Here is a 13,668-nt window from a genome sequence, read left to right on the forward strand (position 1 = left end):
CATTATTTCCCCCAAACTTTGTTCACGTAGGAAAAAAAACTGGTGGAAAGGCTTAAAGGTGAGGAAAAAAAGGAGTTATTTTTTTAGATTAAGTGGAACATGAAAGACTGAAATAATCACAAACAAGAACAGTATTACAGCTCCTTAAAGATAGAGATTATGTTTCTTATTTCTTTCCATATCTCCTAAAACACCTAGTCCTGTAATCTTGACATAGTAAATTCTTAAAAAAAGAAAAAAGGTAAGTTGAAATTCCTAGGTTTACATAAGGCGTAATTCATATAAAGAACTGTGAGATGATATGGGAATAGGCTAGAAATTTTCTGAAGCTATGTATTAGGTGAGCTATAGAAGTTTAGGAGTTGAGATGACCTTGCCATGCCCTATTAAGATTAGTAAATTAAAATTTGTACAAATTTTGTTAAATTTATTCCTAAGTATTTCATGTTTTTATGCTATTATAAAAGGTATCTAAATATTTTAATTTTCCCATTGTCCATTGCAATTAGATAGGAATGCAACTGATTCTGTACGTTGACCTTGTATCCTGTGACCTAGCTCAATTTACTTTTTAGTCCTGATAGTTTTTTTCTTTTTTTTTTTGATTTCTTAGGGTTTTTAATATACACAATCATGTTGTCTCTAGACAATTTTACTTCTTCTGTTTAAACATATGTGCCATTTATTACTTTTTCTTGCCTTACTGCACTGGCTAGGACCACTAGAATAATGATGAAAAGTGAATATCCTTGCCTTTTCCTCAATCATAGGAGGAAAGTATTTAGTTGTTTTTTTTTTTTTTACCATTAAATATAAGTTAGTTATAGGTTTTCCATAGAAGCATCTTAACAGGTTGAGGGAGTTTCCTGCTATTTGTAATTTGCTGTAACATTTTATCATGAATGAGCACTGCATCTCATCAAGTGTTTTTGTTTGTTTGTTTGTTTTTTGGCAATGACTGAAATGATCATATGGCTTTTCCTTTATGCTGTAAATAGAGTGAATTAAATTATTTGATTTCAAATGTTAAACCAACCTTATATTCCTGGGATAAAACCAGCTTGGTTATGATGTATTATCCTTTTTATATATTGTTGAATTTGATTTAATACTTGTTAAGGATTTTTGTTATCTATGCTCATGGTTAATACTGAATTGTAATTTTCTTATATTATGCAGGTTTGCTGGTAAAAAATACCCTGTTTTTGTTCATCCAAGAATGTCTGCATTTCTAAAGAATGTTTTGCCAGATATACTATTGTATACTGACTTTTTTTTCTTCTTTTGGCTCTTTAAAAACAACTATTTCACTGACTTGTGGTATTTATTTCTCATGACAAGTCAGTCATCATTTTTATGATTTTCCTCCTATATGTAATATGTCTTTTTTTCACTGGCAGCTTTAAAGATTTCCTTTTCAATTTTCAACAATTTGATTATAATGTACTTTATTGTGGTTTCCTGCTTATCCTGCTACAGGTTCATTGAGCTTCCTGGATTGGTGACTTCATGTTTTCATCAAATTTGGAAATTTTTTCACCATTACATCTTTAAATATTACTCTGCCCCGTTCTTTGTCCTTTTTTTTGAAACTCTAATTGCCCATATGTGAGACTGATTTTTTAAGGTTGCTATTTCTGTACTGAGAATTCCTAATTATTCCCTCATTATGTTCATTCCCCCTTTATATGCCCTTTATATGCTTGAACATATTTAAGGCAACTGTTTTACAGTCCTTGTCTGCTAATTCTATCACCTGTCATTTTAGGGTCTATTTCTATTGACCATTTGGGTCTATTTTCTGCTTATCTGTATGCCTAGTAATATTCTATTGAATGCTTCATATTGTGAATGCTCTGTTGTTAAATGTTTGGATTTTGTAGTCTTCTTTCATTGCTCGGTAAGTTTGTTTAGCTAAGCAGTTAATTCACGTCAGCTTGATTTTTTTCAAAACATTTTCCCCCAACATACATCCCCTTAACTTTTAAAATCATTTTGTATGAGAAAAACTTACAAAATAGGGTTAAATAGCAAACATCCTTGTTTTTTCAAGTGTTATTTTCAAACTTATTAAGGGTAGACATAAAGTAGCTTTTACTCTAGGGGCAGATTGATCCTACTTCTAAAGCATAAACTTTACAGGATATCTTATGAATACCAGGAGTAAGTTTAATGAAGTCTCTTAACCATGTGGGAACTCTGGTAATTGTTCAGCTCACCAGTCCCTAGTGGTTGTTCCTTTCCCAGTGTTTGTGAGTCTTGTCCAGTTTTATAGTTCTTTACTGTGGTAGGACTAACCTGGTATTAGTTACTCCATCACAGCCAGAGGTGTAAATGCCAAGGAAGAGTTTTTGACCATCTCTCAGCTTCACTTTGGTCCTCTTCTCTTTCTCCTTTAGTCCACTAACTCTACCTTCTTTTCTCCTACATTTTCCTCTCAAGAACACATCATTATTTAGTGAAAGGATCCAAACCAGAAACCAATTCTTGTAACTCAATCCAGTGTTATTTCCACTACACAATATTTTTGTTAATTTCCTGGGATTAAAACAATAACAATTCAGTCTACTTTTAAGTTGCTTATTACTTGGTATATTCCTTGATTTATTTTTTTTTCTCTCTCCCCTTTGGTGGATCTGCTGCTTATATTTTATCTTTAAAATATTCAGAACAGGTTCATTGATAAAGCTAAAAACAATCCATGTTGAGAAAATCTATTTGATTAAAAGCTATCCCTGGACCAGCATTCTAACCACGCAAAATTAAATAATCTACCTCAAGGAAGGCAAGGAGACTAATAACTTACTGCTTCATAGTTTTGCCTTCCTTATCTCACACCTGAGATTCATATAGCTTATGTTTCTCCTTGTGAGCTATTTTAGCTTCCTGTTAGAGAGTGGGCTTAGTCTCTACATATTTTTCTTCTAATTTAGGAGCCTTTACGTTGATGAAAACTGCTTCCTGAATGTAATGTTCATCACTCTTTGTCCACAAAATATCTATTAATTCATGTTTATAAAGCATTAGTAACTTTAAAAATAAATTTTGCATGGGTTTATTACCTTTTAAGGAGAGGAGAGATAACAGTAGGAGGAACAGAAATTAAACTGGTGTATTAAAAATGGGCCTTTAAGAAAGTATTTTTAAATTGTACTGGGAGCAAAATAAATGACTAAACCAGATCTTAAGAGATTGTGGGTTTTATCCTCTTACCTGTGCAGCTGGATATATTCTCGAGGTCTGTTGAGCAGGTGAAGGAATCTATCAACAATCTTGTTCTTTCCTACGCCCTGTAATTACACAAAGAAGCATTAAAAGTAACTTTTGTCTGGAGGTAAAACAAACCAGAAGAATCTCTTACCAAAACCTACTTACTGTTTTAGCTTATTGTTAAGGAAAACCGAATGAGTGAACGTATATAGCACATCTTCTATGACATAAAGGCTTTTTCAAAAAAAATTTTACTTCTAAATACAGTAGCTCTAAGTTCTTATTTAAAAGGATATTCATAATTATTTTTAACCTTCTGTGACTTGTTTTTTCTATTCTATAATTTTACACTGAAGTGCAGACATTAGAGCAGAATATTATCTATTTCAGATGTGAAGAATGGCATTAAAGGAAATCAAATAAGTGTAAAAACAATGATTTTTTCTAATCAGCTCTTCAGAAGTGTGGTTTTAGTTATATAAAGATAAATACAATACTGTACTTCTGTTTTAATCAAACACTAATTTCTTCTCCTTTTATCCTACTTTTTAGTCCTTTAAAACCTTGGAAACCTAAAATTATAACCAGAGTTTATTAATAAGTCTCAACTGTATCTGCTCTTCCTAGAAATGCCCTCATTTCCTTACCACTTACTGATGGCGAGAGTTGCTGTCCTTTCATAGCGGACAGACTGTTAAAAATGGAATCCATTCCCATGCTACTGCTCCATTTTAAAGTCTTCACTTAGAGGTGGAATACTCTATTAATGGGATGTAAATCTTTTAACAAGTGGGTTGTGTGGGAAGAGTAGAAGTAGTTAAAAAAGCTGAGTTCTGTAACGTATGTTCCAGCAATAAATAACACATTGATTTCTTATAATGTTCACATTCGAATGTACGGTAAAATAGCCATGTGGGCTTTAAATGGCATGTCGCAATCAACGTAAAATTTTAAGTAAATAAATTCAGCTGAGTAAAATGTGTGTTGATATATCAGCTCTGTTCAAGAAACCTAGAGAAAAACATATATCATAAATGCATTGTAATGTCAGAAATACAAAGGATTTCTTGAAAGAAACAAGTCATGAAAAACTACTATGGGGAGGTCCTGCTCCCTCCCCACTTGCAAGATTACAGAATCAGCCATGCCTTTTCAAACTCCTCCTGAGCACTGTTTCAGGAGCTTACAAGGCCCACGAATGTAGGACAAAGCAATGTGAAGTCCCAAGCTGCCACTAAGAAGCTCTTTTGCTGTGTCTGCTTTAAATGCGTTTAAAGAAAAAATTCAACTGAGTAAATTTTAAAGATCTTTTTTTTTTAAGTAAATTTATTTATTTATTTTTGGCTGCGTTGGGTCTTCGTTGCTGTGCGCAGGCTTTCTCTAGTTGTGGCGAGCGGGGGTTTCTCTTGCTGCAGAGCACAGGCTCTAGGCGTGCAGGCTCAGTAGTTTTGGTTCGTGGGCTCAGTAGCTGTGGTGCGCGGGCTCAGTTGCTCTGCGGCATGTGGGATCTTCCCAGACCAGGGCTCGAACCTGTGTCCCCTACACTGGCAGGCGGATTCTTAACCGCTGCACCACCAGGGGAGCCCCTAAAGAGCATATTGACTTTATTCAGTGATTCATGTATTGGGCAGCATCCCATCTAGCAGATAGAAAGGAGCTCTGAGGAGCTGTACAAAATGAAAGACTTTTATAGGCAGAAGGGAGCAGGACAAGGAAGTTATACTAGCAAAATTGTTATACTAGGTTGGGACAAGGTCACTTTCCTTTAGGGGAATGCAGGGGGTCTATCAGGCAAATGACCTCACTAGTGCTGACCAGTGATTCCTCATTGACTGGTTTAAGATTCCATTTCTGGGAGAGGCTGAAACGGTTACCTAGTTAAGTCTGGGTTTTGTGACGTAGGATTTAGCATAGGTGACTCCATCTGGGGCCAGATGTCTTGTTTTTAACAAAGGTTAGGGTCTTCAGAACTCCAACCTCAGACATCTTCTAGTTCCATATACTGTCTCTGGGAATCTCACCCACTCCCTCCCACTCCCTTGACTTCAGTCATCATATATGGCTCACACTTCTTTCCTAAGCTCTAGCTGAGATGAGATTCCCTATTCCTAATTGTCAACTGAACTTCTGCACCAGATGTTCATACTAAACTCATTATGCTTCCACCCAGACTTACTCTTCTTTTTTCTTCACCCCAATATAACAGTATTGTCATGTACCCAGCTGCTCAATGAATGAATCTCGGAATGTTTTTGTCTATCTTTTCCCTGATCTCATTCAAACTGTCACTAGAATCTTTGTAGTTTCTATTTGAAAAACGTTTTTCCTTCCTTCCTTCTTTCCTCCTTCCCTCCCTTTCTTTCTTTCATTCACTCTTTCTTTCTTCTTTCCTTCCTCTCTCCCTCCCACTCTCTCTCACTCTTTCTCTCTCCCTTTCTTTCTTTCTTTCCTTCCTTCCTCCCTCCCTCCTTTCTTTCCTTCTTTCTTTCTTTCTTTCCTTCCTTCTTTCTTTTTCTTTCTTTCTTCTTTCTTTCCTCTCCCTCTCCCTCTCCCTCTCTCTTTCTCTCTCTCCTCTCCTTCCTCCCTTGTTATAGGTACTGCACTAGCTGAGTAGGATACAACGGTAAATAAAATAGCTACAGCCCCTGAGCCACACTCATAGCTTACAATCTAGTAGGAAACACAGACAATTAAGCAAACATAATAGATATACATGTGATAAGTGTTCTGCTGTGGGACATCCAAAAGGCTTGAAGACTTACCTAAGGGCTCAGGAAGCCCCACTATGCACAGTGATATTTCAGTTGAAATATCAAGGAATTAAAGAGGTAAAGGAAGGAGCAGAAAGAGAAGTGTTCCAGGAAGGGAGAACCGTATGTGTAAAGACTTGTGGGTACTAGTGAGCTGGAGAGCTGGATAGGTCTGAGGGATGTCAAGCAGCAAGAATGAGGAAGGGTGAGAAAGGAGGCTAGAGCAGGAGGCAGGGTCTAGCTCTGGAAGTCTTGGAAGCCACGTAAAAGCGTTTGGACTGCTTCCTGAAAGCACCAAAAGGCCACTGAAGCAGAGGAGTAATAGGATCAGATCTTCATTTTTGGAAAATCACTCTGGTGAAATGATCTGGCAGAGAGCAAGACTGAAAGCAAAGGAAAGCCACTTGGAAATTCCTTAGAAAGCTCAGGCAGGAGATGAAGGTGGCTTAAAGTAAGGAGCAGAGAGAAATGAATGTATTTAAGAGAGATTTAAGGGAAAGAACTAACAGGACTTGGTGATGGACTGGATGTGGGGACGAGGAGCTGGACAAATCAACCTTTCTGTCTTGGGCCACAGGGTGGAAGGTGATGCTGCTTACGACACAAGAAATAGGGGAGGGGAAGTGCATTTGCTGGGTGGGAGAGGAAAGTCTGGTTTAAAAAAAGGCAGTTTATGGGCTTCCCTGGTGGCGCAGTGGTTGAGAGTCCACCTGACGATGCAGGGGACACGGGTTCGTGCCCCGGTCCGGGAGGATCCCACATGACGTGGAGCGGCTGGGCCCGTGAGCCATGGCCGCTGAGCCTGCGGGTCCGGAGCCTGTGCTCCACAACGGGAGAGGCCACAACAGTGAGAGGCCCGCGTACCGCAAAAAAAAAAAAAAAAAGGCAGTTTAACTGTGAACATGTTCACTTTGCAGTGCCTGCTTCCCATATCTGCTCGTTCCTGTCTAATTCGCTCTCACTACTCCAGGGCAGCCCATCATCATCGTGCTCTGACTCCTAGAAAGGGTCCTCTTTGGTCTCGCCTCCGGACTTACAACCGGCCAGTCCACAATTTGTTTAGCTATTTTTCTAAAACAGAGATCTCATCAGGTCATTTCTGGCTTCATTTGAAAAGCTCTGATTATTCCTTCAAGGAAATGCTAAAAGCATGACCTAGGAAGGAATTTCTGTCAATATCCTGAGCAAAAAGAAACAGTTACAGCAATTTGCTCTTTCCAGTCATCATTTTCACCTAGAACAGAAAATCCTCAGGATTACTTTTAATTGAATAAATACATAAATAGTATCTTATTCTTCCATTATAAAAACTACACATGTTCATTTTTCTTAACTGGAAATTTTGAAAACAAAACACTACCCAACGTGCAGCTGCCAAAGTAAATCTGTTTCATTTTGTTCCTGTGCATGTTTATCTTTACTAGTCATTATTCTGTATATACAATTTGTATCCTTTAATTTTAAAAAGCACAAAATAAATAGTTTTTACATCATAATTGACTCTTACTGAGGAAAATATTTAGTGAGTGAAAATTTAAAAAGGGAGAAGCAACCTGTAGAATGAGAGATTTTAAAAACTACAAATTGTCGGGCTTCCCTGGTGGCGCAGTGGTTGAGAGTCCGCCTGCTGATGCAGGGGACACGGGTTCGTGCTCCGGTCCAGGAAGATCCCACATGCCGCGGAGCGGCTGGGCCCGTGAGCCATGACCACTGCGCCTGTGCGTCCGGAGCCTGTGCTCCTCAACGGGAGAGGCCGCGACAGTGAGAGGCCCGCGTACCGCAAAACAAAACAAAAACCACAACAAACTACAAATTGTCTCATAAGGATGATGCTTACTGTTATCATTACCGTTCCATCCCATTGTGTTCATTGTGACAACATACTAGAAAGAAGGACCTTCACAGAGGTAGGAGTCACACGGCCCTTTACAGGGTTAGGAGGAAGAAGGGCTATATTCAGCCCCACAGACACGAGGACAGGAGGTAAACCTGCTACCAGCTTCTGTGAGAGAAAGGATCAGAGACATGACTTCAAGAACTTTGAAAGATTCTGGGACTCGTTCAACGTTCTCAGGCTCATTATTTCAGTTACCCTGTTTCCTCAGAGAGAGCATAAGTAAAATCCTGTAAAGAAAAAGAGCTTGCCTTCCTGGACTAGAAGATACAGGACTGGGAAAGTCAATCCATATCTTGTCAAGGGGGGCAAGAAGCAGAGTAGAAGAAAAGGGCTAAAGAGGAACGGAGAGCAGACAAGAGAAAATGGGTCTCGGGGTGGGATCTGGGCTAAGAGTAATTGTCCCGGGACGGAAATGTTGAAGGATCCCTCACAGCGGATGAACTTGCAAGCGTGCCATGATGGCCCTCTGCCAAGTCTCACCCAAAGAGCAGCCAGCCGTCTCCAGAACCTTTGTGCTGCTGCTTCTCTGCAGACGTTGTTTTTTCGGACTCATTTAGGCTGCCTTTCCCCATCTCTCTGCCATCTTCCACTCACTCCTTAGTGTTCTGATGAAATGTCCCAGCTTCTCTGAAGCTTTGCCTGACTGTCCCAATGCTTTCTCTCTTTCAACTCAGAGCACCAGCATGGTTTCCTCTTCGCGTCCCTAAACAACTGTCTTTCACAGCCCTCACCACACTGTACCTTAGTGATGTGTCAGGTGCCTCGGCAGAAAGACACACTCCTGGAGGCCGGGATCGGCCCTCTTCCGTGTCTCTCTCACCGGCACGCACATGTAACCTGCAGGTCATAACTATTAACATTTGAGGAAAGACGGGACGAAAAGGAAAGGGCAGTCGTATGATGTGCTCTTGCTAAAGGAGGTAGAAAGCTCCTTCCAGAACATTCTGCTCCCTTTGTGTCAACAAAGAGGAGGAAACTGGCATTTATGGAGCCCGCTGCTATACGCGTACACACCCTTTCAGTGCTTTACCACTCAAATCCTCAAGCCAGCCATGTCAGTAGGAGGTAATGCTCCTGTTTTAGAGAAAAGCAAACTTAAGTTCTAAGCAATTAAGACCCTGCACACAATGGGATTTTGAAGGCAAATCCACTCTGACTTAAAAGATTGGGCTGTTTTCTGTTTCACTATATGGCAAAACAGAATGTCAGGAGGTAGCCTCCCTGAATTGCTTTACATGAGAGTTTATAGGCTAATGTCGTGGAGTCAAAGATCAGTTACTCCAAGATTATAAAATAGTCTAAAACATGTGTCCAGGAACTCCCTGTATGGTATCCAAGGTTCAGGAGGGAGAAGGTGAGGAAGTCAAGCTGGAACTTTTCTTCTGTAGTAACTTTTGAAACGGACACCAAGTGAGTGTTTGCCACAGCCGGTGTTCAGCTTTCCCTCATGGTCTCTGAAGCCTCTTACGTTTGGGCCTTCTTTCCAGTTCCCCTTAATTCTTCAATAATTTTCATAGCTCAGTTTGTATAATACTTAAAGACTTTTTTCATAGGGTCCTAATTTTCCTTTTAGAAAAGCTACTGTATGGATATCATCAACAAATACCAACTGCAGTCAAAAATAACAACGAGAAAACTAACATTACAACAAAATCAGGAGAAATAAATTGCGGCTGCTTTTCTATAACGATAAAATTTCCATCAAACGTTGAAACTTCTAATTCTTTGTCCAAAGTGCCTGAAAATATACTCCCTATACTAGCAGTTGGGAGACTCAGACAATAATCCCTCCTTAATCTGTCTCAGGTGCAGGTTTCTACTACCATCTTTATTCATTTGAATAAAGAGGGCCTAGACAAGCTGATCTCTAAACACTATCTTGTTCTAATATTCTTTAATCCAATAACAAAATGAGAGGTCACTGCTTTATGACTCACTGGAAGTTTCTTGTTTTCCAAATTCTCTCAGTGAACATGCATTAGTTATGTAATCAGAAAAAAATTAAAACTAAATAGTACACAATCCCAACATTTCCATAAATGGGTTCCCTGTAACAGATTCAAAAAACGGTACCTGGAAGTCAGACAAAACAACACGCTTTTCAATTGCACTACCAGTTTGCATGGCTTTAAACATACTTATAAAGTTCCCTGGCAAAGTCAAAACCTCCTTTCCAAACAGGAATAATAAAATCCACCTCTCTGCAATTTCCCTTTGAAATAATGTGTTGCTATAAATGGCAAAGATATATTCTTTGCTAGTTTGGTCATTAGGTATGACCAAAGCATCCATAACAAATACTGTGGCAAAAAAAAATCAGTGTGTCTACAAAAGTAATACACAAATTCAGAACAAAGGCAAGAAAAATATTCACTAAGAAACACTGGACAGATAAACTGAATGTTAGAGAGAATGTGCAGCATGGCAAAGAACTTCCATATTGCAATTCAGGCAACTTCATAGCAAGAGGTTTGAGAAAGGATACAAATAATGTAATATAAAATAAAGATGAGTGTCATTATATTTGATGAAACCAAATATTTCATAGCCTTAGGACTCCTAGGCCGCTGTAGCTACTAGAAACAGGGCACATTTAGTTATCAAATTCCCTGCTGCCACTACTTGCTGGGGACACAGGCGGGAAAATTTCTGGACACACTGTTCAGCCCCTCTACAGATATTAGATAATTATTCTGGCATAGCAACATGGTATATTTCTGATGTGACACATTAGCAATCCGCCAGGGCTCAGTTCAAATGATTAATTAACAAAATTCACACATTCTTTAATTTTGGCAATAAAATATTCACAGCATCTCAATACTAAATAATTCAACAAACATTTACTAAGCCTATACCAGGAGAAAACTAAGTCCATTAATTACAAGCCTCTAATTAATAGATGGTATGAGATACAAAGGATTATATAGAATTATGTAATAACAATGTGTATAGAGTCCTCCTTAGTGAGTATTAAATGTATGTTTACCGATTTTCATAGTGTATAGAAGATTTCAAAATTAAATGCTATGAAAATTCAGGAAAAAAAGGCTGGGAAGAAATTCAGAAAGAAATTTCTAGGTCTTCCCTGGTGGCGCAGTGGTTAAGAATCCACCTGCCAATGCAGGGGACACGGGTTCAGGCCCTGGTCCAGAAAGATCCCACATGCCGCATAGCAACTAAGCCCGTGCGCCACAACTACTGAGCCTGCGCTCTAGGGCCCACGAGCCACAACTACTGAGCCCCTGTGCCACAACTACTGAAGCCCATGCGCCTAGAGCCCGCGCACTGCAACATAGAGTAGCCCCTGCTCACCGCAACTAGAGAAAAGCCCTCACGCAGCAACGAAGACCCAACGCAGCCAAAAATAAAATAAATTTGTTAAAAAAAAAAAAAAGAAATTTCTAGCCTGGAAGAAATGAATATGGTTTAATTTCATTATGTAAATTAATCAAGAAGTTAAATTGGCTTAATGAAATTTACTTCAGAAGATACTTCCTCGTTGGAAGTTCATTGATATTGGTATAATTCTGATAAAATGTTTATATTCATGAAAGTGGGTCAATACCTCTAAGGATAAAGAGAACAGGAGAATGTATCTTTCAACTTTCAAAGGGACTCAGGAGGTACATCAACTACGTGCAGTGATCATGCTTTGTCTGTATGCTGACTGACACAAACCAACTGTAAAATGACACTTTGGAGATAACGGAGGAAAACAGGGTATCAGAGTATATTAAGGGGTTATTATTAACTTGTTAGGAGTAATAATGGGATTGTGATCATATCAGAGATAAAAACTGAGCTACTGTAAGAAAAATGCATTATGTAAAAGAATGATGTATTAAAAGATAACATATAGATAGTATGTTCAATACAGATAAAACAAGATGAACAAAATGCTGATAATTGTTGAAACTAAGTTATGGGTACAAAGGAGTTCATTATATACCCTACTTTTTATAGAACATATTAAAAAATTTCATAATAGAAAATTTTAAAATGCCCTGTACTCTGTATGTAAAGCATAGTTCCTGGCCTATTATAAGCACTCAACATAAGTGAGCTATTATACACTATTATTGTTGTTGTTGTATTACTAGTATGAGAGTTAGTGTGGTATGGTGAAAAAAGTGCATGAGCTTTGGAGATCTGAGTCCTAACTCAATCATTAACTAGCTATGTGATCTTGAGCAAATATTTTAACCTCGAGTTTCAGTCTGCTTATTTGTGAAGTATGGAAAATAAAAATATTTATCCCAAAGCATTGCTGTAGAACTAAATGAAATGATTTTTAAAAGTATATTGGAAATTGTAAAACATAACAATTATTACTATTTTTAATCCTTGCTCATAAGAAATTTGTAATTCAATTATAGATGAAATTAAAAAATCACAACAACCTTAAGAGAAAGATGAATTAGATAGTGATAAAATACTATAAACGTTCAGAGGAAAACAAGATTATTTCTATTTGGGGGTGTCTAAGACAGGCTTCATAGAGGAAAAAAATCCGAGCTCTTGAAAACTGTAGGATTTTCATAGGCAAAGATGAGGGGAAGAAGCACCACATGAAACAAACAATATGAAAAATGGCTGGGAGAGGGCTTCCCTGGTGGCGCAGTGGTTGAGAGTCCGCCTGCCGATGCAGGGGACACGGGTTCGTGCCCCGGTCTGGGAAGATCCCACATGCCGCGGAGCAGCTGGGCCCGTGAGCCATGGCCGCTGAGCCTGTGCGTCCGCAGCCTGTGCTCCGCAACGGGAGAGGCCACAACAGTGAGAGGCCCGCGTACCGCAAAAAAAAAAAAAAAAAAAAAAAAAAGGCTGGGAGAACAAAAGGGCATAGTACACTTAGGGAGGCTAAGAAACTCTGATCTGGAAGAACTAGAACTATACAAGAAGTTTGGAACCAGGTCATAGGTTGTTTTGAGTGTTTCCCTATGAAAGAGATTTTATCTGATAGGCAAGGGGGAGCCACTTTCAACTTTTAGCAGGAAAATATTCATAAAATTAAGAGTTGCTTTCTAAGATTTATCTCACTGCTGATAGAGCAGAAAGTGCCATGGAACTGGAAAGAGTACCTAAAGCATCAGTACTCTAGAAATATAAAGCACATGAAAGTCAGACAGAGAAGGCCTCCCCTATGAAAATCAGCCAGAGCTGACTCTTTATTTTTTAAGGAAGACAAAATATATTAGAATTTTGGTAAAGGTAAAAAATATGGACTGTGGAATACAAGGACAGCTTAAGTACAAATATTTCACCAGAGTGCTATTATCCGGCAAAATGATACAAAGGACTCGCTTAAAATGGAAAAAAAAACCAAAAGGTTGACAAATCTGGCAAATTATTGGACTATATTCATGTAGAAGTAATTGTGAATTATTAGTTTTGCCTCATTAAATATAAATTAAATTTTGATGACTTGCTTTGCAATTTGTCTAACATCAGAAATCAGGAAACATTATATACAGATGATTAAATTTTCATTTCTTAAAACAAATACTATATATTTTAAAAATAATTCTTACGTAAGGGGGGTACCTGAGCATTTTAGAACGCCACATTACTAAAGTATTTCTTCCTTCAACCTCTCAAAACTTAAGTATTCTTATTCAGAAACAGAAGTTTATTCTTAAGGGTTTTTTTTTTTTTTTTTTTTTTTGCGGTACGAGGGCCTCCCACTGCTGTGGCCTCTCCCGTTGCGGAGCACAGGCTCTGCACGCGCAGGCTCAGCGGCCATGGCTCACGGGCCCAGCCGCTCCGCAGCATGCGGGATCTTCCCGGACCGGGGCACGAACCCGTGTCCCC

At 38.6% G+C, this 13,668-nt stretch overlaps 1 protein-coding gene across 7 annotated transcripts in view; it reads right to left on the bottom strand.

The window, feature by feature from the left end:
* Positions 1–13,668, bottom strand: part of VWA8 (von Willebrand factor A domain containing 8) — a 369,572-nt gene that overhangs the window by 186,521 nt on the left and 169,383 nt on the right. For all 7 annotated transcript variants that reach the window (XM_067713438.1, XM_067713439.1, XM_067713440.1 and 4 more), the window contains exon 21: positions 3,214–3,290. In XM_067713438.1, the coding sequence (XP_067569539.1) occupies positions 3,214–3,290 (77 nt within the window). The remainder of the gene's footprint in view (positions 1–3,213; positions 3,291–13,668) is intronic.

This window comes from Pseudorca crassidens, chromosome 18 (assembly GCF_039906515.1).
Source record: "Pseudorca crassidens isolate mPseCra1 chromosome 18, mPseCra1.hap1, whole genome shotgun sequence".
Lineage (NCBI taxonomy): Eukaryota > Metazoa > Chordata > Mammalia > Artiodactyla > Delphinidae > Pseudorca > Pseudorca crassidens.